This window comes from Moschus berezovskii, chromosome 15 (genome assembly GCF_049115385.1).
Source record: "Moschus berezovskii isolate FMDL1 chromosome 15, NW_MosBer_1.0, whole genome shotgun sequence".
Taxonomy (NCBI): Eukaryota; Metazoa; Chordata; class Mammalia; order Artiodactyla; family Moschidae; genus Moschus; species Moschus berezovskii.
This window is the reverse complement of record NC_142474.1, coordinates 21941577-21964733: the sequence shown is the minus strand read 5'-3', so window position 1 is coordinate 21964733 and position 23157 is coordinate 21941577. Positions and strand designations below refer to the sequence as shown.

At 52.1% G+C, this 23157-nt stretch overlaps 1 protein-coding gene across 2 annotated transcripts; it reads left to right on the top strand.

The window, feature by feature from the left end:
- The first annotated feature begins 8366 nt into the window (after positions 1 to 8366).
- Positions 8367 to 23007, top strand: BPIFB3 (BPI fold containing family B member 3). Of its 2 annotated transcripts, none has more exons than XM_055425462.2 (15): positions 8367 to 8478; positions 9183 to 9339; positions 9778 to 9882; positions 10331 to 10471; positions 11887 to 11950; positions 13986 to 14046; positions 14806 to 14897; positions 15034 to 15213; positions 16569 to 16622; positions 18109 to 18279; positions 19135 to 19202; positions 20597 to 20639; positions 21425 to 21488; positions 22090 to 22166; positions 22978 to 23007. In XM_055425462.2, the coding sequence occupies exons 1-15, from the start codon at positions 8367 to 8369 to the stop codon at positions 23005 to 23007; spliced, it is 1419 nt and encodes a 472-aa protein (XP_055281437.2). The 2 variants fall into 2 exon arrangements, with proteins under 2 accessions (XP_055281437.2, XP_088700504.1); XM_088844378.1 differs by having other exon boundaries at positions 15034 to 15219.
- Positions 23008 to 23157: the final 150 nt, after the last annotated feature.

Genomic DNA, 23157 nt, shown 5'->3' with positions numbered 1-23157 from the left:
GCTAAGTGGATTCTCAAAATCAGTATCATTTGCTAGAATGTTGAAAATAAAACCCCAAAACTTGTAACTTTGAAAAAAAAAAGGTACTTCAGAACCCCTCTGATTGACTGTTGCTCCAGCCCTGGGAATTATTGAGATGGTGGTCCCATGTACGTGTCCATGGTCCATGTGTTGCTGTGTGCGTCTGTCAGAATGTCTCTGTCTCCATGGGTGGGTCTGGGTACCAGCCTGGCCCAGACCCATGTCGCAGAGGAAGGAGGGCCCCTTCCTTGCCTTGGCCTGGGTGCCTGGGCTGTCCCCTTTTCCCTCAGAGTCGACCTTAATCCCATCACCCATCATCTCCCGGCTTTGGGACAATGGTGGCCTTGAGACTGGCTGGCACATACAGACGCCTGGATAATCTGTGGGTGGCTGATGCCTGATCCTAGGCGTGCCTAGGCTCCTCCACTCCCCTAATCCTGCCCTTAGATGTTCACACAGTACACTCACTGCTCCCCTCCCCAGCCCAGTGCAACCAAGGCAGAAAGGCTGAGTTAGGAGGACCGGGTTCTTGCCTTGGCACAATCAGGGGCACACGATGTGGCCTTGAACAAGCCATAGCTCCTCTCTGGACCTCAGTTTTCCCATCTGAGAAATGGGAAAGGGGTTGAGTACTTTGACCTCTAATCTCTTTGCGACATTCTTTGAATGATCAGTTACCCTGGATTTACTCTGGGCAGAAAATGAGAGCTGGGCTGGCAAGGGGAGCCCTGAGCTGTGACCCCAGCTTCTAGAGAGGCAAAGATGGGGATTTTCTGCCCATGGGCACTGCTCAGCTTCCAAGACTCCCAACCCTGGATGAAGAAGTGGAGGCTCAGAGAGATGAAGCCAGCGCCCAAGGGCACACGTGCATGCGGGGATGGGCTTGAACTCTGTCTGCCTGAGTCCAAGTCTTGCTTCTTCACACCACATTCAGCAGCAAGATGCACCACCATCCTTTAAAGAACCGGGGCCCAGAGAGGGTGTGTGGTCAGCTCAAGGTCACAGAGCAAGGAGGAAGGAGAGCCAGGTCTTTGACGCTGGCCTCATGACTATTGACCCCCAAAGCCTGCCATGCAGCCCCCTGGAGGAACTGAAGACCACCCACCGATTCCCCACACTTGTGTCCACACCAGTCACCACCCAGCCTGCCTTCTCCCTTCCCGGCCCACTCTCAGCTGCAGTAACTTCGAGAAGGCCTCCCAGGGATCTTGCCATCATCTGAATTTCCCAGGCACCTTTGGCAGCCTTTCCTTAATGCCCTAAGGCCCATTTCCTGGACACCTGTACCCACAGCCAGACCGGTCAGGTGAGGGTGGACAATTTTAATTAACATCAGCCCATTTTGCAGGTTGGGGAAACTATGGCTCTGAGATGGTAACAATCAGAGTCGGAAATTGAACCCAGGAATTCTGGCTCCAGGGGCTTCACTCGAGGACCTAATGCCCAGGGGTACTCTTTGCATTCAGTCTCTCCCCTGCTCTAATGCCTTCCATGGCTCCACATCACCCAGGGTTCTCAAAAGGGCTGCACATCAGATTGAAGTTAAACACGCCAGTTCCTGAGCCCTCCAACCCAGACCTATTGAGTCAGGGCTGCCGGGTAGGGCCTGGAGATATGCATTTTCACTAACCCTTACCACTGACAGGCCCAATCCCTGACTGGGTCTTGGTGCTTGAGGTGGCTTGCAGGTGCCTAGGGAGCTGAGTGGGGGTGGGGGGAGTTTGTGGGGGGAGGTTGTAGGGGTCTCCACAGGAGTGGGGTCTGGAAGGAATTGGGGAAGAGAAGGCAGACCAGAAAGTAGGTAGCATTTTCTTTCCTTGAGGAAGGCTGGCTTGGGCAGTGGTTAAGAGGATGAATGTCACTAACGCAACACTATAAATCTACTGTATTTCAATTCAAAGGGGAGGGGGATGGTGCGTGTCAGAGTCAGACAGGTTAGCTGGACCCTTGTGTGACCTTGGACCAGTAGCTTCTCCTCGGAGAGAGAGCCTTGGCTCCTTGAGGGTAAGACATGAGCTATGATATGCTGACCTTCCTGGTCATCGTGATGACTGGACTGATTTGTACACATCAGTGCCTTGCAGAAAATAACAGCTCAATAAAAGCTAGGTGCTAGCTTTCCCTCCTCCTCCCTTTAACAAGAGTCTTAAGAACACTGGCAGTACCCAGTGTGCAAGAATATGAGCAGTAGCATTGGGAGATCCCTGTGAAAAAACCTAAGAAAATTCACATGTGCTACTTCATTTTCTTGCTGCTTAGTCACTGAGTCGGGTCTGACTTTCGCGGCCCCACGGACTGTAGCCCCACAGGCTCCTCTGTCCATGGGATTTCCCAGGCAAGAATACTGAAGTGGGTTGCCACTTCCTTCCCCAGGGAATCTTCCCAATCCAGGGTTCAAATCTGCATCTCCTGCATTGGTAGATGGATTGTTTACCACTAAGCCACCGGGGAAGCCCCACAGGCGCTACTGGGACCCAGCAATCCTTCTCTTAGTTGGCCATGCAAGTGAAATGAACAATAAATGCACGTCCACAAAAAGACTTAACAAGAATGCTCAGAGCAGCTTTCGACCCGAAGGTCTGGGTGCCTCTAGACAGGAGTATGGATAAGCAATCTTGGTGTATTCACATAATGAAATAGCATAGGGCAAAGAAGAACAAATCATTGCCTCTCACCACATGACTGGATTGCACAGACACAAGGTGTGAAGGAGCTGTACACAGAGTGCACATGCGCAATCCCATTTATAGCACCCCCAAGAGCAGACTGAGCTCATCATTGTGTTAGCGGTCAGGACTGAGGGACAAAACAGGGCTTCTGAAATAAAAGAATCTTGTAAAAGTTCATTAAGTTGTATGTACACTTAGGGTTTGGGCTTTATATTTCAAGAAAAGATTTATTTTTTAAAAAGTAGTGTGATTGGGTAACCTGGCTCAGTGTCTAAAGTCATAGGGTGAATATTGTGTGGTTAGGGGTTTCAGGGGTTATGAGGTGAATCAGGTAAATACCATCTTGCCAGATTGGGTCTCAGGGCCCCATGCAAGAGACAGACCCACGAGTCCCCAGAAACATGGTTATAACCCTGCATGTCACAGATTCTGACAGAGGGGATCCCAGGAGGCTGTGAGGTCACAGCCAGCTTGGGAGTCAGAAGGGCTTCCTAGAGGAGGCAATGCCTGAGCTCCAACCTGCAGAAGAATTGCAAACAAAAGCCAAAGTTTGTAAGTCTGTACAGTAGCCTGCAGGGCTGCGTCACCTCCTTGACCCCATGGCCTCCACACCCCACCAACTGCACAGCCCTCATCGTGTTCCTAGAACATATCACCTCAGTCCTTTGAACTTGCCCTTCCCTCCATCCATGGGGTTCTTCCCTCCATCCAAGAGGAGAGTTTAAAAACTGGCTTAAAACTCAACATTCAGAAAACTAAGATCATGGTGTCCAGTCCCATCACCTCGTGGCAAACAGATGGGGAAACAATGGAAACAGTGTGAGACTATTTTTTGGGATTCCAAAATCACTGTAGATGGTGGGTGACTGCAGCCATGAAATTAAAAGACGCTTGCTCCTTGGGAGAAAAGCTACGACCAACCTAGATAGCATGTTAAAAAGCAGACATTACTTTGCCAACAAAGGTCCATCTGGTCAAAGCTATGGCTTTTCCAGAAGTCATGTATGGATGTGAGAGTTGGACTATAAAGAAAGCTGAGCGCCAAAGAACTGATGCTTTTGAACTGTGGTGTTGGAGAAGACTCTTGAGAGTCCCTTGGACTACAAGGAGATCCAACCAGTCAATCCTAAAGGAAATCAGTCTTGAATATTCATTGAAAGAACTGATGCTGAAGCTGAAACTCCAATACTTTGGTCACCTGATGTGAAGAACTAACTCATTGGAAAAGACCCTGATGCTGGGAAAGATTGAAGGCAGGAGGAGAAGGGATGAGTTGGTTGGATGGCATCACTGACTCAATGGACATAAGTTTGAGCAAGCTCCAGGAGTTGGGTGATGTACAGGGAAACCTGGCGTTCTGCGGTCCATGGGGGTCACAAAGAGTTGGACACAACTGAATGACTGAACTGAACTTCCCTCCGCCTGGTGGGCTCTTCCCTAGGTAACTCCCTGGCCCACTCCTTCTCCTCCTGCAGGTCAAAAGTCACTTGTTCAAATATGAAAAGTGAAAGTGAAGTCACTCAGTCATGTCCGAATCTGTGACCCCGTGGACTGTACCTGCCAGGCACCTCCATCCATGGGATTTTCCAGGCAAGGTTACAGGAGTGGGTTGTTATTTCCTTCTCCAGGGGGTCTTCCCAACACAGGGATCAAACCCAGGTCTCCTGCATTGCAGGTGGATTCTTTATCAGCTGAGTCCCATATGAGGCCTCCCCTGACCACCACTCTGAAACTGGACTCCCTTCCCTTTTTTATTTTTGTCATCAGCCTCTGATTCACTTCATCATGTGCTTATCTGTTCTCCCCAGAGGTATGCTGACCAGTACAATGGCCAACAGCCAACAGCCAAACGAGGAGACTGAACACTTGAAATGTGGCGAATCCAAATTTGGTGTGCAGACTTAGTAACAGAAAACAGGTGTAGGGTACTTTTGAGAATTTTATATTGATTAAATGTTAAATGATAATATTTTGGACATATTGGGTTAAATAAGCTACATTTTTTAAAGTTATTTTTTCCATTTTGGGTTTTGAAAGTTTTCAAATCTACAGAGCAGGGACTTCCTGTTGGCTCAGATGGTAAATCATCTGCCTACAGTGCAGGAGACCCAGGTTCAATCCCTGGGTCGGAAAGATCTCCTGGAGAAGGAAATGGCAACCCACTCCAGTATCCTTGCCTGGAAAATCCCATGGATGGAGGAGCCTGGTGGGCTACAGTCCATGGGGTCACAAAGAGTTGGACATGACTCAGTGACTTCACTCATTCACTCACAGAGGAGCTGAAAGTATAGCAATAGTAAATAGCCATATATGCTTCATGGACAATTTAAACTATACTATTAAAATTCACTTTAAAAAATGTGGCTATTTGAAGCTAGAACATGGAAGGAACCTGGATGTCCATCGACAGATGACTGGATAAAGAAGTTGTGGTACATGTACACAATGGAATATTCAGTTCAGTTCAGTTCAGTCACTCAGTCGTGTCCGACTCTTTGCGACCCCATGAATCACAGCACGCCAGGCCTCCCTGTCCATCACCAGCTCCCGGAGTTCACTCAAACTCATGTCCATTGAGTTGGTGATGCCATCCAGCCATCTCATTCTCTGTCACCCCTGTTTCCTCCCGCCTATTACTCAGCCATAAAAAAGAATGCATTTGAGTCCGTTCTAATGAGGTGGATGAACCTAGAACCTATTATACAGAGTGAAGTAAGTCAGAAAGAGAAAATTTTCGTATTCTAATGCATACATACTGAGTCTAGAAAAGTGGTGCTGAAGAATTTATTTACAGGGCAACAGTGGAGAAACAAACATAGGGAACAGACTTATGGACATGGGGAGAGGGGAGGGGAGGGTGAGATGTATGGAAAGAGTAACATGGAAACTTACATTACCATATGTAAAACAGATAGCCAACAGGAATTTGTTGTATGGCTCAGGAAACTCAAACAGGGGATCTGCATCAACCTGGAGGAGTGGGATGGGGAGGGAGATTCAAAAGGGAGGGAATATATGTATACCAATGGCTGATTCATGTTGAGGTCTGACAGAAAACAACAAAATTCTATACAGCAATTATCCTTCAATAGAAAATAAATTAACAAATGTGGCTACTGGAAGAAAGTGTCATTGCATTATATTTCTATTGGTCATCAGGGTAGGTGGTTCGTTTCTCTTGTTTACAGGTCTTACCTCAGCACCTAACAGACAGTAGGTGCTGCAAAAGTGCCTGCAGAAGAAATAACAAATGGACGGATGGATGGATGGATGAATTTCTCTCTTCTGTCGCCTGCACCAGACTCAGGAGGGGAAATCTGCTCTGGAACCCCAGGGGACACTGGGTCTTGGCAGATGGGGGTGGAGTTAGTGGCCCTCCCCATGTCCATCCAGAGTTCCTCTCTCCAGGGCCCATGGCTGTCTCCATGCCAGACCTGGGGTGGGGGAGGGCAGAAGAACAGAAGACCCAGCAGCCTTAAGCTCCTTCCTTCTCTCCCTGGGCCTCAGGTGGGGTAGGTGGGGAGGCAGGGTGGATTCTGTGCCATCAGGGTGCATGTGGCCATTAGGGAACCCTGAAGGGAGATCCCATAGGTGGGCTGAATGCCCTACTCCACCCCCAGGTCAAGGAGGAGGTGGCTGCCTTTGCAGCCCCCAGGCTTTCATTCCCGCCCCTGGGCACTGACCCCAGCCCTCCCCTTTCACTCTACCCCAAGAAGGAAGGCTTAGCCCAGGCCCGCAGGGAAAACCGCAATTTGCTTCTGACATGACACATTGACGGCTTTCTGGCGGCTGCACCCCCTTTGTGTCCCCAGAGGCACTGTGGGCATATAAGGGCGGGCCCCGGGCCCGAGAGGGTGGAGGAGCTGACAGGAGGCTGGAAGCCCCCATTTACTCCTCGTGGAGCTGCAGGAGAGGGTAAGACAGGCTGCAGAGCCCCAACTTTATCCAGATCCCCAGTTGCTGACCCTGTAACCATCCTGCTGTCCTGTCTGAATAATGGGCCCAGAAAGAATTCTCCCTAGGAGAACACTGCGGGTACCTGGAAGGTGATGGGAGAAAAAGTCCATTTTGCAGATGGGAAAACAGGGACTCACTCAGTGAAGGGGCAAAGGCAGGGATTCATGGGCTGAGGGCAAAATTTTCCCAGGCTCAAGGGGTGCCTATTTTTCTCTGAACCACTGACCCTGACTGGTTTCCTGTTTTGGGAATATTTCCTTCTATGAGAGAGCCAAGGTTACAGGGAGCCACTCTGGGACCAGTCCTGCTGATAGCGGCTGGTCCCTACAGAGCCCGTATGCACCTCTGTGCAAGAGGAAAAGGTGTCCTCTTGGGGAGACAGAGCCTGCGCCAAAGCAAAGAGTTGGCGAATACAGTGGGGCTGGATCTCCATCTACTCTTGGCTCCTCAGCCAGCACCCGCTCCAACACACAAACATGCACGGAGACCTTAGAAACAGTCCGTGTCCCCAGGGAACTCACAGAAACGGCACATGAGAACACGAACACAATGTGTGGTTGCAAACTGCCTTCAAGTATACATTCTGGGAGGTGGTTAGTGGCAGACAGGCTTCTTTAGACAAAGTGAAGGGGGGTGGCCTCTTCAAGTAGGTGACATTTATTCAGAACCTGAAAGGTGAGGAGTCAGTCCAGAGGAAGAACCTCCCTAAAAGAAAGAATAGCATGTGCAAAGGCCCTGAGGTGGAAGGAGCTTGTCACGGTTAAGACAGAGAAGGTAAAGAGGCAGGGAGGGTCCTTGTGAGTAACAGTAAGGAGCCTGGGTTTTATACCCAGGGCAGTGGGGGACCACTGAAGAGTTTAAGCAGGGTTGATGTAAGGGGATCGATGGGTATGTAATTGGGCTGGCAGATATGGAACTACATACAGAAAAATCCCAACCTATGAAACTAATGTTAGCTATGCTGTCACCTCCTATCTTGTTCCTTTCAACATGAGTCCAGGATACACGCAGGGTTTACTGTTACTATTCAGTCGCTAAATTGTGTCCGACTCTTTGTGACCCTACGGACTGCAGCATGTCAGGCTCCCCTGTCCTTCGCTGTCTCCTGGAGTTCACTCAAACTCATGCTCATTGAGTCAGTGATGCCATCAACCATTTGTCTCCCCCTTCTCCTCCTGCCCTCATTCTTTCCCTTCATCAGAGTCTTTTCCAGTGAGTCAGCTTTTCACATCAGGTGGCCAAAATATTGGAGCTTCCCTAACAGTCCTTCCAATGAATATTCAGGGTTGATTTCCTTTAGGAGGTTTGATTTCCTTTCCCCGAGAGGCAAGGGAGGCAGGAGAGAAACTTGTTAAATCGATCTGCTGAATGTCTCCAATCAGCCACACCTTCTGAAACGGACCCCTGAGCCAATAGGAAAGTGGTCCAGGAAAGAGAGCGCCTGTCCTGCTGTTGTGGAAAGGAAGGCCCTCTGCGACTCTCTCTCAGAGCCAGGTCCAGGCTCCCTGGGACCACAGACGATTAAGACTTTAAATTCAGACGTGTTAGCTGCTGCTCAAATTGGAGAGAGAGGGCTTTCCTGGGAGTGAAGCTGGACTTGAGCTGTGCCAGGCAGGTGGGAGGGCCCCAGGCTGTTGAAGGGGCACAGGGAAGAGAAGGCCTGGGCACAAGGATGGCCCCAGTTTCCTGCTTCTGTTCTCAGTAGGTGTGACGCCGACAATGTTGGGCATGTGGTCCCTGCTTCTCCTCTGGGGTCTGGTGACTCCGTGCCAGGGGCTGCTTGAGACGGTGGGCACCCTTGCTCGGATCGACAGGGATGAACTTGGCAAAGGTGAGCCCAAGGTGGGCAGGGTGTGAGGATCCAGCTGCAGTTTACACTATCTACATAGATAGACTTACATGCTTATGCTTCGGGGGGTAGATGAGAACAGGGTTTGATTCCCTGCAGAGTTCAGGGGCTTAAAGGTTGGGCTGCAGGCTCCAATGGGTGACAGTTCACTCTCTTCTGAGAAGGGACCTGGACTGGATGAGCAAGCAAGGTTTGAGTCTCCCTCAGGGATGGGGCTGGGCAGGGTTGACGAGGTCCAGGGGAGGGTGCTGGTGGGGCCAACGTCTTCCCCCCATTTCTGCTGTGGGGGAATTCTATTAGGCATTTGGGGCCCCAGGGGCTCAACGGCCCAGAGAGACTATGGTTGTGAAAAGCAAATGCTTCCCCGAAGCTCCCTGGCTGTCCCAACCTCCATGAGGCGGTCCCTTCCATCGTGCCCTTCTCACAGTCAGGCCAGTCGTGCCCAGGAGGGGTTGCCTCCTCCCTTGTGCTCAAGCTCTGGTGGCTGGGTGCTCCCTCCTTTACTTTTGCTCCCCCCTTTCAAAGCTACTGGGTGGTCCAGCGTCCAGGAGCCCTAGTCATAACTGTTGGCCCCAAACCCGATTTGCTGTGTGACTTTGCCCCTTTCTGGGCCCTAGTTTCCTCATCTGTAATATGAACCTTCCTTCCCCCCACCCCTACCCCGCCCCTGCCTGCCCTCTTTGCAGCCATCCAGAACTCTCTGGTCGGCGGACCCATTCTGCAGAATGTGCTGGGGACAGTCACTTCTGTGAACCAGGGCCTCCTGGGCTCTGGGGGCCTGCTCGGAGGAGGTGGCTTGCTGGGCTACGGAGGGGTTTTCAGCGTTGTTGAGGAGCTTTCTGGGTGAGTCCTCACAATGTGGCCACATGACTGCCTACCTCCTGCGTGCTGTTCAGGTAGCCTGGTCTTTTCTTTGCTTCAAGGAATAGAGAGGAGGTTGCCTTTTTTTATTTGTTGGAAGGCAGTGGGAATGTCATGGGGAGCCTCAGACAGGGAGTCCTAGAAACTGAGTCAGGAAATAAGGGGTCTCCTGAATGTCAGGCAGCACGTCCCTGTGGTTGAGGGTTCCAGCTGTGGACCAGTTTCAATAACCGTGTCAGTGTGTGACCTGGGGCAAGTTTCCTAGTCTCTCTAGGCTAATCCAAGTATCTCTACGGCTCCCTCCCTCCTCCTCTTCAAGTGTCTGCTCCAGAGACCTCTGTCCTGACCAGCCTGGTCTGGGTGGGTCCAGGCACTAAGGGACCGGTATGGGGGATGTCAGTGGTCCTGTCCTCCCCGCAGGCTGAAGGTGGAGGAAATCACACTGCCAAAGGTGTCGGTGAAGCTGCTGCCAGGGCTTGGGGTGCAGCTGAACCTGCACACCAAGGTGGGCCTGCACGGCTCCGGGTGAGTGTGCCCCTGGGCCTCTACCCCACTGCTCCCCACTCCACCCCACTGGGGACCCCCTACCCTATTGTCTCTGCAGGCTCACCCCCTCAACCCCTATTCCCTCCCACCCTACTTCCTTCCCAAGGGACTCCTGCTTTCCTATTCCCTCCCTGGATCCTTCCTCACTACCCTTCTCCAGGGATCTCCATCCCACTGACGTCCAGGGACTTCCGTCTCTCTCCCTGACAGAGGTCACTGGTGGGGGTGAGGGAGGGGGCGCAGGGGCATACGAAATGGCAGGGAGGCTGGGGAGAGTGGAGGGGTGGGGACTAGATCCCTCGCAAGGCTACCCCATCCGCTGCCCAACAGAGCCCTGGTCTACTGCCCTGGGATGGGCGCGGCTGTGGCGGCCCTGGTGGGTGGGGCCTTGGCCGCCTGGTCACGCCCCCAGTTTCTGGTCTTGCAGCCCCCTGGGGGGCCTCCTGCAGCTGGCCGCCGAGGTGAACGTGTCGTCGCGGGTGGCGCTGGGTGTGAGCTCGCGGGGTACGCCCATCCTTATCCTCAAGCGCTGCAGCACGCTCCTGGGACACATCAGCCTGTTCACGGGGTGAGTCCGCGGGCTGGAGCCCTAGTTGGGCGGCTCCCGGCGTCCAGACCTGATGTGGCTCCCCGGGGTCTCCTTGACCAGCTGGGCGGGGCCTGAGTTCACCCTGCCTCTGCCCCTCTCACTGCATCAGTCCATTGCACAGACTTGTAGACTGAGGCCCACCACGGACAAGGACTCTGGTCCAGCCCCCAGCTTGCAACTCCCACTCCTGTGCGTCCCACTTCTCCAGCCTCCCTTCTTCCAGATAGAACAAGGGCCAATGGGGGTCCCTTCATTTGTGGGGAATTGAGTCTCTGCTTGTAGCATGTCAGAGACCCAGCTCAGCCTCTGGCTGTGTGACCCCAGGGGATCCCTGTCCCTTGTTTGGGCTTCCGTGTCCCTATCTGTATAATGAGCACCTAAATTTAATGATCCCAAAGGCTCTGGCACCTTTATATTCATCTCTTAATCCAGATGTTCAGGACACAATGATCCTTCCACCATGGGGCAACTGAGGCCCAAAGAGGGCTAGGGATTTACCCAACGTCACACACCCACATTGCAGCAAGTGTGGAGATAAACTGGTCTCTGGACTCAGGTCCAAGGCTTTCTTGCTGCGCTCTGCACCTGCCCCTACTATCATCTGCTGTCCGCCTCCCCCCACCCCCCACCAGCTTGGAGTCAGCCCCTGTTACTCTTTCCATTCCAGACCAAATCCCACACCCACACCCCACCATTGCTGGGTGGCCCCTGCGCAGTGATGGGTGATCAGACAGCTCTGTGTTCATTTCCAAGAATAGGGTGAACCAGGGTTGGTTCTGTCTGCAGAAGAGCTTTAATAAGGGGCTTCCAAGCAGGATCTTGGGCTCCTTAAATCCCAGTGGCTCCATCCTGCTCCTCTTGGCTAGAGGTGGCTTGGAGGGGGTGGAGCTCAGGAGGGTGTTGGCATCCTGTGGTTGTGGTTCTGTGGTTGTCACCCTCCCTCTGTACCCCCATCGTTTCCAAACAGACCTAAGTCTGTCTGCATGCACATCCTCAGGCCACCCCCTCAGACATTCATTCAACAGATAATTACTGAACCCTCACCCTAAGCCAGGTGCTGTTGTTGACCCAAATGTCACTTGTCTATACATACTGGGGGAGACCAAGGGAACAGACATTTATTGAGCACCAGACACGTGTACGCCCCCATTTGATCTCAGTGGCAGCAGCTCTCTCTCAAGAATACACTGTATGGATGGGAAACTGAAATCCTCCTCTGGGCCCCTTGGTGAGGCAGAGCCAAGATTTAAACCCAGCTCCCTAAGTCCCAGTCAAGCCCACCAGGAGAGGAGACGGGTGACGTCCTGAGCCCCCAGTGCCCATGCTGCCCCGTCATCCGAGTTGGTGCCGTCCCTGTGTGGTGGCCACACAGTCACGCCTCTCATTCTGCCCAGGTTGCTGCCTGCACCGCTCTTTGGGGTCGTGGAACAGACACTCTTCAAGGTGCTGCCAGAACTGGTGAGTGCGGGGCCACAGACCAGGCACACCCCCTCCCCTGGGCTGTGCCCCTTCTCCCCGGCTTTGAGTTAATCTGGGCGCCAGGCAGGATTAGGCTAGTCTTTCCTTCCACGCCCATCAGTTAATCCTATCCTGGCCTGCCCATGGGCCTCCCAGGTGCCGCCTGCCAGTCTGTAGGTGGGCTGGCACAGTCTGTCCCCAGACCTCTGAACCCTAAAGTTACAGCTTCCGGTGGCCTGCTCGCCAATCCAAGTCTCTTTCTTACCCCCTGCTTTGTCTTTGCCACCTGTATTGTAATTGACTTTATATTTTCCTTTAAACTAGATTTAGATTAAAATTGGGTCACTCAATGATTTTAAACAAAGCCCCGTGCTTAGCAAACACATCTAAGAAGATCACATATATGTATATTAAGACGTGTGTGTGTGCGTGTGTGTGCACGCTCAGTCGCTCAGCCAGGTCCGACTCTTTGTGATTCCATGGACTATAGCCTGCCAGGCTCCTATTTCCATGGGATTTTCCAGGCAAGAATGCTGGAGTGGGTTGCCATTTCCTCCTCCAGGGGATCTTCCTGCCCCAGGGATTGAACCCACATCTCCTGCATTGCAGGCAGATTCTTTACTGCTGAGCCATGAGGAAAATCCATATATTAAGACATCATGCGACGTTAAACAAAATATGATGAAACTGCTCCAGGATGCTCCTGCCTGCCCCTGCCATCCCTTGAACCACGCTTAAGATAGTCTGGCCAAAGCTCCATTTTGTTAAGGATGGAGAGGGGAGCAGTTTGCTGAGTTCACACAGCCAGCAGAGAGTAGTCAGGCTTTCTGATCTCCAGTTTTGGCTGGACCTCTTTTGGGAGTCCTTGTTAAGAACACCCAGAGGTAGCAAGGGTGCAGGAGACTGATGCTGACAAAACTGCCCTGGGCTTCAAGAATCCAATCAGAAAAGCAGCTCAGGGGGAGAAGAGAAGCTCCCAGCAGCCCAGGCCCATCTCAAGTCGATTTCAACAAGGGGTGTAGCTACATTTAAGTCATAGCCAGTAACTGGGGTCTCTGGACAATTGGCTGCAAGACAAGATTTATGTGACTCAAAGAGGTTTTAAAAATAAAAGTTAATTACTGGCAGTTAGAGACTGGAGGCTTCACTCAGCAATCCGATTTCTGGCTTCTCTTGTGCCATCAGCCATCCTGGCTGCACGTACCTCCTTCCTGCAGGCGGCACACAGCTGATCTCCAAGGGGCTGCTCACCCTCTCCCATCACAGCCCCTCTGATCTCCTCTCCTTTCTGTGATGTGCCTGACCCCAGAAGCCCTGGAGTTAGGGATTCCAAGTTTAAAGGAAAAGACAGCCTTCTCTTGTCTTTCTGAGAACAGCTGTGACCTTGGACAGGTCGCCTCTCTCCTCTGGCCCCAGCTGTGGAATGAAGGGCCTGAGTGAGAGAAGGGGGTGGGCCGGGTCACCTCTGGGGCTCTTGCTGCGGTGGATTCAGATTCCTTGATAGGATTCTGGATCCAAACTGCTTACTCCCTGTTGTCACAGCCCAGGGGTTTTTCAGGAAACCCAGGATGGTGTGTACAGTGGACGCCCCGGGCCAGGCCTGACTCTGGGTGGAGGCTAGGAGGTGCCGTTCTGTGGGATCCAGATTGTAGGTCTCCGGGTGTCCACCTGGATGGCAGGAGGGGCATGAGACCTTGGAGAAAATAGCCATTTGTTTCCTCTGGGGAAGGCCTTGGCCCCACGCCCCAGTGAGCCTCTGGAATGTGTCCCCATGTCCCCCCAGCATCCTCCAAGGTGTTTTGAAGGGACCCAAGTAACTGGCCCTTTGCACCACCCACTCTGCCCTCTGACACTTCAAGCTCCAGCCCATCCATGCCTCCCATCTGTGTGCCCCCCGTATCCATCTCCATCTTCTGCCCCGTTTGGGGTCCCCGGGACCCCAAAGCAAATAATTTAAAGAAAGTGCAGTCATTCCTTGCACCAGGCTGGGGCCCACACTCATGCTCCCATTAACTCCTATCTCCTCTGGACGCAGCTGTGCCCCGTGGTGGACAGTGTGCTGGGCGTGGTGAATGAGCTCCTGGGGGCCGTGCTGGGTAAGTTCCCTGCTCCTCCTCTGCACCTGCTCTTACCTCTCCACCCCTTTACCCCAACGGGTGGGATACTAGCGAAGAGGACGGGGCAGAATTCTGGGACCTTTCACGTTTTTCTCAGACTGACGAGGCTGCCGTGGTGAGGAGGCCTAATGGTGGAGTTCTGGGCTGAGGCCGGTTCAACGGGTTGAGGAGACACGGAACCATCCAGGTCTCCATCTACTGGGGCTTCAGGCCACTTGCTGACCACCTGTGGGGTGTCTGGTACTGTCAGAAGTGTGAGGCAGATATTATTATCCGGACAGACAGGATGACTGAGGTCCAGAACTTACATAAGGAACCCAGGGCCCCTCAACCACAGTGGCCCCCAGCCTCTCTGAGCCTTATGGGGACATGGATGCCTTTTGTATTCACAAACAGGTCTTGAAAAAAAGTATAAAATTGCTTAACTAGGATTAGGATAGAAAACCTGGGGGCAGATGTATCTCTGTATGTGGTGTTATATAAGAGAGGCAGGGCAATGACGTGGTTAGTGGCACCAGCTCTAGAAAACAGGGGACCTTGGCTTTGCTACTCTGGCTTGTGTGGCTCGGGGCTAGTGACTTCCTCTGTAAAGCCTCAGTTTCCATATCTGTAAAATGGGGATGACGGTAGTGCCCAGGTGAATACCCAGTAGCGTGCTAGGCGTTCAGCAGATGCTCAGTAAATAGAAGTAGGGCCTGGGCTCATGGGGCCTTTCTCCTTCCTCCCCTCCTCATCCAGGCCTGGTGCCCCTTGGGGCTCTTGGATCCGTGGAATTCACTCTGGCCACACTGCCTCTCATCTCCAACCAGTATATAGAGCTGGACGTCAACGTGAGTGCCCACCAAGGCCCTGCCAGCCACTGGGGGGGGCGAGGTCCCAGCGGAGGCCAGGGAGGGGATGCGGAGCCGGAGCCAGGTGAGTGGGCTGCCCTGAGATCCTGCCGCACCCTGTCTCTCGCCCCTGCAGCCCATCGTGAAGAGCGTAGCTGGTGACGTCATTGACTTCCCCAAGCCCCGCAACCCCATCAAGGTGCCGCCCAAGGAGGACCACACATCCCAGGTGACCGTGCCTCTGTTCCTTTTTAACACCATGTTTGGGCTCCTGCAGACCAGCGGTGCCCTTGACCTGGACATCACCCCTGACCTGGTAAGTGTGGCGACCTGCCCTGCTGGGTCTTAGCGATGCTTGTTGTAACCTAGCTGAACCTCATCACTGTTCAGCCCTGACGGGCCTTCTTATAATCAGAGAGACTTGGACAGGTTTATAGCAGGTACATGTCTATACTTGTCCTTGTAGACAAGTATGACATTACTTGTCTATAAGATTTTACTAATTGATAATGGCCTCTACTTGGCTAAACCTGAATGGGACTTCTGAGTCCTTCTCAACGTGACACTCAGGAAGTTACTTTGAATTGGTCAAAATTGGCATGTGAAATGTAGCCAGTTTTCTATCCCTGCATCAGATGAGCTCTTGTAGAGTCAATGCTCAATTTTTACTAAAGTGTGAATGGCTAACATTCCTACTACTTTTTCAAGAGCATATTTGAGTTGAAGAGAAGAAAACTCAGGTTGGACTATACCAAAGGTATATAAAGCCTGAACACTGTTAAAGAGGTACAGAGGCATGGTCACCTGGGATGTGTGGTCCTCCTTGGGTGGCACCTTGATGGGGTTTCAGGGCTTGGGGAAGTCAGTGATGTCACCAACTATGCTCTTCATGACATTTGGACATTGGACATTTATTCTGAAGTTTCAGAGATGTCTGTTTCCCTTCTGGCCCCTCACACACTCTCACAGATGTCTGGAAACCCCAGCCCAGAGGCCTTACCCAGTGACATTTTCTTGGTCTCAGCCCTGTCCAAAGGCAGTGAACTCTGAGCTACCTGGGCCCCTCACCTGCGGCTCAGCCCACGGGAGCAGGGGTTGATCTTTCACTTCCTATATGTGGGGTCCAAAGAGCACGCTGAAGGCCTGTGGGGTGGTTGGAATAGGGCCTTGAGCTAGGAGCCAGATGTGACCAGATTTTCCAATTTTTTTTAAGTTAGAAACTGCAAATTTATATGAAATGTCCTAATTTGTAAATGATGGAAACAAATTTCTAGTATTTGAGAATATTTTGAGGTAAAAAGCAAAAAATATGTGGGGTCAGATTCCTGAGCCTTCAACTTGGTAGGCAGTTTAAAAGTTCTAGAATTAGCCTGCACAGGTCAAAGCCTGGTGCCACTGGACAGGAACCTCAGGTTTTTCATCTATAAAATGGGAGTAATCATAGCACCCACTTCCTGGAGCAGTTATAAAGGTGGAATGAGTGAAGGCACAGAAAGCCCTTAGCATGCATCTGGCATGTAGTAAGCACTCATCATTGGTTACTAGGAGGAACATGAGTGTCTGTGGAGATGCATGTATGTAGTTGGGTGGGAGGAAGCCACTTTCTCTGTGCTGAGGGATCCCTACCTTGGCTCTGTGCTTATCCCCCCTCCTATTTGGTCTCTGGTCCAGGTTCCCAGCAATGTCCCACTGACAACTACAGACCTGGCAGCTTTGGTCCCTGAGGTGAGTGACCTTCTCATGGACTTTATTCATGGTAGGTCTTTCCTGATGACCCTGAATGGACTCCAGACTCTTTCTCAATACAGCTCTACAGGCAACTGAATGTTGAGTTCAAATTCACACTCAAGCGTGATTGACTAACACCATATCCTTTCCTGGAAGCAGATTTTGCTTAGAGAGGAAAGGACCAGGGTTTAATTGGACCAGACGTCAACTGGGTATTTGTCCTGGGTCTGTTGCTCCTCTGTCAAGCAGAGGACAGGAGTTTCTTTCCAGATGACTTTAGCCCCCTCCCTCCAACTGCCTTTCTTCATCTTCGTCTCAGTGTTTCCCCAGAGAGAAGACTCAGGGCAGTGACCTTGGAGAAGGAAGAGAAAGGAGAAGATTCAGGGAGATTTGACTAGTGGGCATCAGTCAGTACGTGGCTACAGGGCCTGGCCCTCCAACTGGGGTTAGCTTTGCTCCAACGGGGGCTGAACAGCATCTTTCCAGCTGTGGGAATTTGAATTATATACCAGCCCTGTGCTTGGTGCTAGGCATGTACAAGGGGCAGACAGTGAAAAGTCGATAAAAGTCTCCGTGTTCCAGGAGCTGCCATTGTGATGGGAGGGACAGACGTTGAACAAATAAATAAGCAGAATTTATACAGTGTCAGAAGGTGGAGGAGAGTACCCTGAAAAAGCCTTACTGAGGAGGTGACGTGTGAGCTGAAGGCTGAAAGAGGGGAGGAAGGGAAAGGTGAAGGTGTCTGAAGAAGACATTTCTGGCAGAGGGAGCAGCAAGTGCAAAGGCCCTGAGGTAGGAGTGTGCCTGGCTGCTTGGAGGAACAGCAAAGTGGTCAGTGAGTCTAAGAGAGAAGAGAATAGGGGCCAGTGGTGGGAGGCTAGATAGGAGGGCAGAGGATGGATCATGTAGGGACTATGGGCATAAGAAGATTTTTTGTTTTCTTTTCTTTATTTACGTTGTGTAATAAAGTGTGTCCTAGGGGTGCTTTCAGAGAAGGCAATGGCAAGCCACTCCAGTACTCTTGCCTGGAAAATCCCATGGATGGAGGAGCCTGGTGGGCTGCAGTCTGTGGGGTCACTAGGGGTCGGACACGACTGAGCGACTTCACTTTCACTTTTCACTTTCACACATTGGATAAGGCAATGGCAACCCACTCCAGTGTTCTTGCCTGGAGAATCCCAGGGACGGGGGAACCTGGTGGGCTTCTGTCTATGGGGTCACACAGAGTTGGACACGACTGAAGTGACTTAGCAGCAGCAGCAGCAGGGGCGATTTTGACTCTAATTGGGCTGTTCCATAACGTCAGTCTCAAGGGGGCCGAGACCAGACCTGTCTGGTTCAGGCTGTTACCACAGCTCCCAGCTCAGTACCAGTACCCACTAGGCGCTCAATGAGTGTTTGTTGACCAACTGACCGGCTGATTGTATTAGTGGGGCATCTAAGATGCCCCCATGCCCCCTGCTCTGCTCCTGCTTCTCTCCAGGCACTGCGGAAGCTGCCCCCAGGCCAGCAGCTCCTGCTCTCCTTGAGGGTGAAGGAAGCACCCACGGTCACGCTTCAGAACCACAAGGCCACGGTCTCCATCCCAACTACCATCCATGTGCTGTCCTACCTCCCTAAAGGGGCCCATGAAACGTTATTCCAGCTGAACGGGGTGAGCGGCTGAGGGGTGGGAGCTGGCACTGGGGTTCTGAGTAGGGTTGACCCTCTCCAAGCTGTGGATCTCAGGGTGGGGGACCCCACGGGGCACCATGCGGGAAGCCCTCCTCCACTGTCATCACCTGAGCGTTGGGACTCCTGCCTGCTCCCTCATCACACATGTGTCCCGGGTGCTTCCTGAGGATCTCAGGAATTGTCCCTGCCCCCTAGCCTCCCTGTGCTCAGATATCTCTTGGATGACCCTCCAGCTCCCCTGGCCCTCCACCTCCAGTCTGCTCTCCTCCACCCCACCTCTGCTAGTTTCCCCAACCATACATCTGGCAGAGGCAGTCCCTGCCCTGCTTGTTCTCTGCCCTGGCCCCACATGGCCAGACACCATTCCTTGCCCCACCCCTGGCCTCACTCTCCTGCCTTTCCCAGCCTTGCGCCCTAAGCCAGTTACTCAGGGCTGCCAGGTTCCTCCACCTTGCCCTTGTTTGTGCAGAGACCACCACATTTCTCCCCTTCCTTTGGCTAACTCCTCATCTTCCAGGATTCAGCACAGGGGTCACCTCGTGGGCGATGCCTTCCCTCGCCCACTGCAGGCGGGATTGAGGGTCTGTCCAAGCTCCTGCCACCCCAGGACTCCCTCGCATCCAACACTGACAGCCCTTAGTACCCTGGTTTCTGAGCACCAGGACCTTCACGTGACTTCCTCGTAGCCCAGCATGGACACTAACACACAGTAGGGCCTCAGCAAGGGGTCATGGAGGAAATGAATGGCGGAAAGTCACCTGTTGGCTAAGGCAGACCTGTCTTCAAGCTCCTTTTGCTGAATTTGGCATAATCTCTGCCTGCTCTTCTCATGCAGGTGATGACTTTAAATGCCCAGCTGTCTCCCTCGGCTACCAAGCTGCATATCTCAGTATCCCTGGAACGGTAACGTGGATCATGGGTGTTGTCTTTTTGAACAAGAATTAGGGGGACTTCACTAGTGGTCCAGTGGTTAAGACCTCACCTTCCAATGCAGGGGATGTGGGTTCGATCCCTGTTTGAGTCACTAAGATCCCACATGCCTCACGGCCCAAAAACCAGACGTAAAACAGAAGCAATGTTGTAACAAATTCAATAAAGACTTAAAAAAAAGAATTAGGGACTAGCCGAAACCCCATTATTTACTGAGAGGCAACTGAATTGCAGGTGTTTGTTTTGCCAGCATCTTCCTTGCCTCTGGAACCTGCTGGGAAGGGGTGGTCTTGGCCCATTTTACAGACGAGGCAACTAGGACTCAGAGAATTGGCTCCAGAGTGGGCATCTTCCACTGCACCTGCTCACAGCCTGGCCCTGGGGATAAACCTGCTGCAGAGGTGGAGTCCAGACTGCTGAGTTATCAGCCCTAGAGGCAGGCCATGGAGATACCTGTCCTTGAATGTGGTCAGATGCTTTGTTATCCATGTGGACTAGCTATTTCTCTAGTTTCTCTCCCACTCTGGTAACTAGGCCTCATGATAATCATACTAACCGAGATAGTGAGGTTGATGACAATCCTTCCTCACGCATCACAGCACTTTACAATTTGCAAAGCCCAGGCTCCAAAAGTGTATTGTCCCTGGAAGCAAGTCCTCTGTCTAGGCCTCCGTTCTCCAGGTCCAGTGCTCTCACCTTGGCCTGGGGCCTGGGGCCTCTGTGTCCCTCCCCTGGATGCAGGATCCAGGAGTATTCCCAAGGGACTCTGAGGTCTGCCTACCCTGGGCCATAGGCACCCGGTGCTCACCTGATCCTTGCCGGCCCCTCAGGCTGCAACTGCCCCCGTTCCCCTCCCCGCAAGTCTCCACCGCCACTCCATTTCTATACTTGACAAAGACCTCACCCACTGCCAGGGTTCATCTCCCCTTCCTGGTGGCTGTTGAAGCCTCAGCTCTTCAGGAGAAGAGATGTGTGTCTGGGCTCTGGCCCTGGACCTTTATGTGGGCCAGCTGTGATCCACTGGTGGTTTATTGCTATTAGTGAGCAGCTGTGGGGTGCAAGGCACCCTGTACCCAAGGCTCAGTCTATGGGAGGGCTACTCCTCAGAGAGCATCAGTCAAACAAGTGGGAGTCAGATCAAGGTTCCAGGGCCATGGAGTTGGAGGTGGCAGTCATGACACTTCAGAAGGAGGTTAGCTCCCTCCAAGCCCATTTTACAGGTGGGTAAACTGAGACCCTGAGTCAAGGCTGAAGTGAGGCAGAGTTGGGCCTATAACCCTGTTTCCTGATCCTGGAGAGCTAGGGATGGGGCAGGCTGGGGTGTGGTGGGTGCTGGGGCCCCTCAACATCTCTCTTCTCTCCGCCAGGCTCAGTGTCAAGCTGGCTTCCTCCTCTGCCCACACCTTTGATGTGAGTTCCTGGGAGGGTGGGCAGTATGGTGGTGATAGGGGTCTACAAGTAAGGTGGAAAGGAGGCAGGATGAGTCAAGCCATATGACTGAGCTGGCCCCCATCTGGGCTCTGCTCCCAAAAGATGGAGTGGACAAACAGCCGGGCTGGTGTGTGTCTCTGTGTGTGCATGCACACACGTGCACTCACTTGTCAAACGGTCATTGTCTTAGCAAAGGGAATCTCATGATCTTTCAGTCTTGGAACCTTACAAAGTTGTAAATGTACAGAACCTCACAAGGGCTCAGAATTCTGGAACTTCACACAAGTAATAAGGTCCCTGGACTCAGAAAGTTCTAACATTTCAGAGACTCACAGAGCCCTTAGTTTCCTGCTTCTTACAAAGTCCTGAGGTTCTAGAATTTCATGATGGTTTCAGATTCTAGATCATTCTAAGTGTTCTCAACTCCTAGGAATCTAAGGTCAGACCACACAGAGTTACTGGAGCTGGGCTCATTTCCTCCCTCTTTCTCGGACAGGCCCCCACCAGGCGCCCCAGATCCTTCCTCCAGGAGAGCAGCCCTGCCAAGCTCACAGGGCCCAGAGTGAAGCCTGCCTAAATCAGAGTCCCCTTTGGGGTCACTCTTGGACTGCCCACCCCAGCAGTTCCTGTGCCCACTAGGAGCTATGTCATCAGGCTTGTGGGGAGGCTGGGGTAGCAGGACCTCTGGAGTTTTCTTTCTGGGAAGGGTGGTACTGCTCCCTGCAAAGCCATCCCTTCCAACTTCTCTGCATGCTCTGTCGCAGGCATCCCGTTTAGAAGAATGGCTCAGCAATGTGATCCGGCTAGCTTATGTGCCAAAGCTCAATGGTAAGCACAGTCTTAAGTGTCTTTTTGGACACACAGAGTGCCTGAACTCAGGATTGCCAAATCCATTGGCTCTCTCCATTGTTCTTTTGTTAAAAAATTGAAGTATAGTTAATTTATAATGTGTTAGTTTCAAGTGTACAGCAAAGTGATTTGATCATTCTCCATTGTTCTTGATAGACACTGAGGTTGGAGAGGGTTTGATCCCCCTTTCTAAGATGCAGAAACCAGAATTGTTTCCAATCAAACAATATGGATAGCTACTACATCATGCCCAATCTGGGTGTCAAGAGCTATCTGACATGGATCATGTCTTCAGGCTCACAATCCAGATGGAAATAGTTGTATAACAAATGAATAGAATATAAATGACCCAAAATGTGCAAGAGACTGAGAGAACCTCAGGGAGGTTCTGCTGAGGGAACCCCTTAAGACAATAGAGAAAAGGGGCATTTTTGTTTGGGTTTAGTAGGATGAGTAGGAGTCTCACGGGAACCTGAGTCTCCAAGAAGAGAATTGGCTAGCTCAAAGTGGTGGAATAGCATCAGCAGGTCCCACCTTGGCCCCTCACATATCTTTGCTTTCAACCACGTCCTCTTCACAGTGAACCTAGATGTCGGGATCCCCCTGCCTAAGGTTCTCAATGTCAATTTTGCCAATGCGGCTCTGGCAATCATAGAGGTGAGTTTCCCATGGGTGGGGGGGAGGGTAAGCCTTGATGGGCCTAAAGCTTGTCTCTGGAGAGGGGACTGCTCTGCCTCTGACAAGGTCTGTTGTTGCATATTTTCTAGGTTGCTCAGGGATTATAAACCACCTAACTTGGGAACGGCAAATATATGACATACATTCTAGCACTCCTTCCTTACTTGCCCAAGGCAGATATTGTTAAGCAGTCACAGAGCTCTTTCTTGTTGAATTCAGACACAGAACTGGCCTGTAGGATAGGATCTCAGGTTTCCTCGCAGAATCACAGTTCCCCTGGTCCAGGGGTAGCAAGTACACTTTCTGTTTCTCCCCTATGCTGTGCCTGAGGCAGCCTTCTCTAATAGATCAGGACATTTTTTCCTGCTAAGGATGGACATGGTCCCACAATCCTTTTCAGTCCAGTACGCCTTTGAGTCTTGGAACAGCTCTGGGAGGTGGGCAGATCAGGGAATGCTGGGCCTACTTCTCAGATAACGACCAAGGCTGTAGGAGGCCCGGTTTCTGGTCCAAGGTCACACAATAAATTCACAGGAAAAATGACACTTGAACTAAAGTCTCTGAAATCAGTGACCTCTCCCACACTGAAGGTCATTTATTCATCGTTCCTTCATTTGTTCACTCATCACTTAGTAAGTGCAAGCTGTGTGCCCGGTACAGTGCTAACCCCAGGGCATGGGGCTGGTGTTGGGGGTGGGGGACACAGAGTGGCTGCAGGGGTCGGGGAGTGCAGCAGGGTGTTGGGCTCAAGGGCTCCGAGGACCTAACGTAGAGCCGTTGCTCCTTGCAGAATGCCGTGGTGCTGACCGTGCCATCCTGAGGCTGACAGAGGGCTGCCATCCCTCTGTGCTGACCGCCAGAATCCTGCCCACCTGCCTCAGTTTCCCTCCCAGGCTCTAGCCTGTGTCTGTGACAGTACAAGTGTCCCTTATCCACCCAGGGCCCCCCAGGTGCTCCGGCCCTGCAGCTC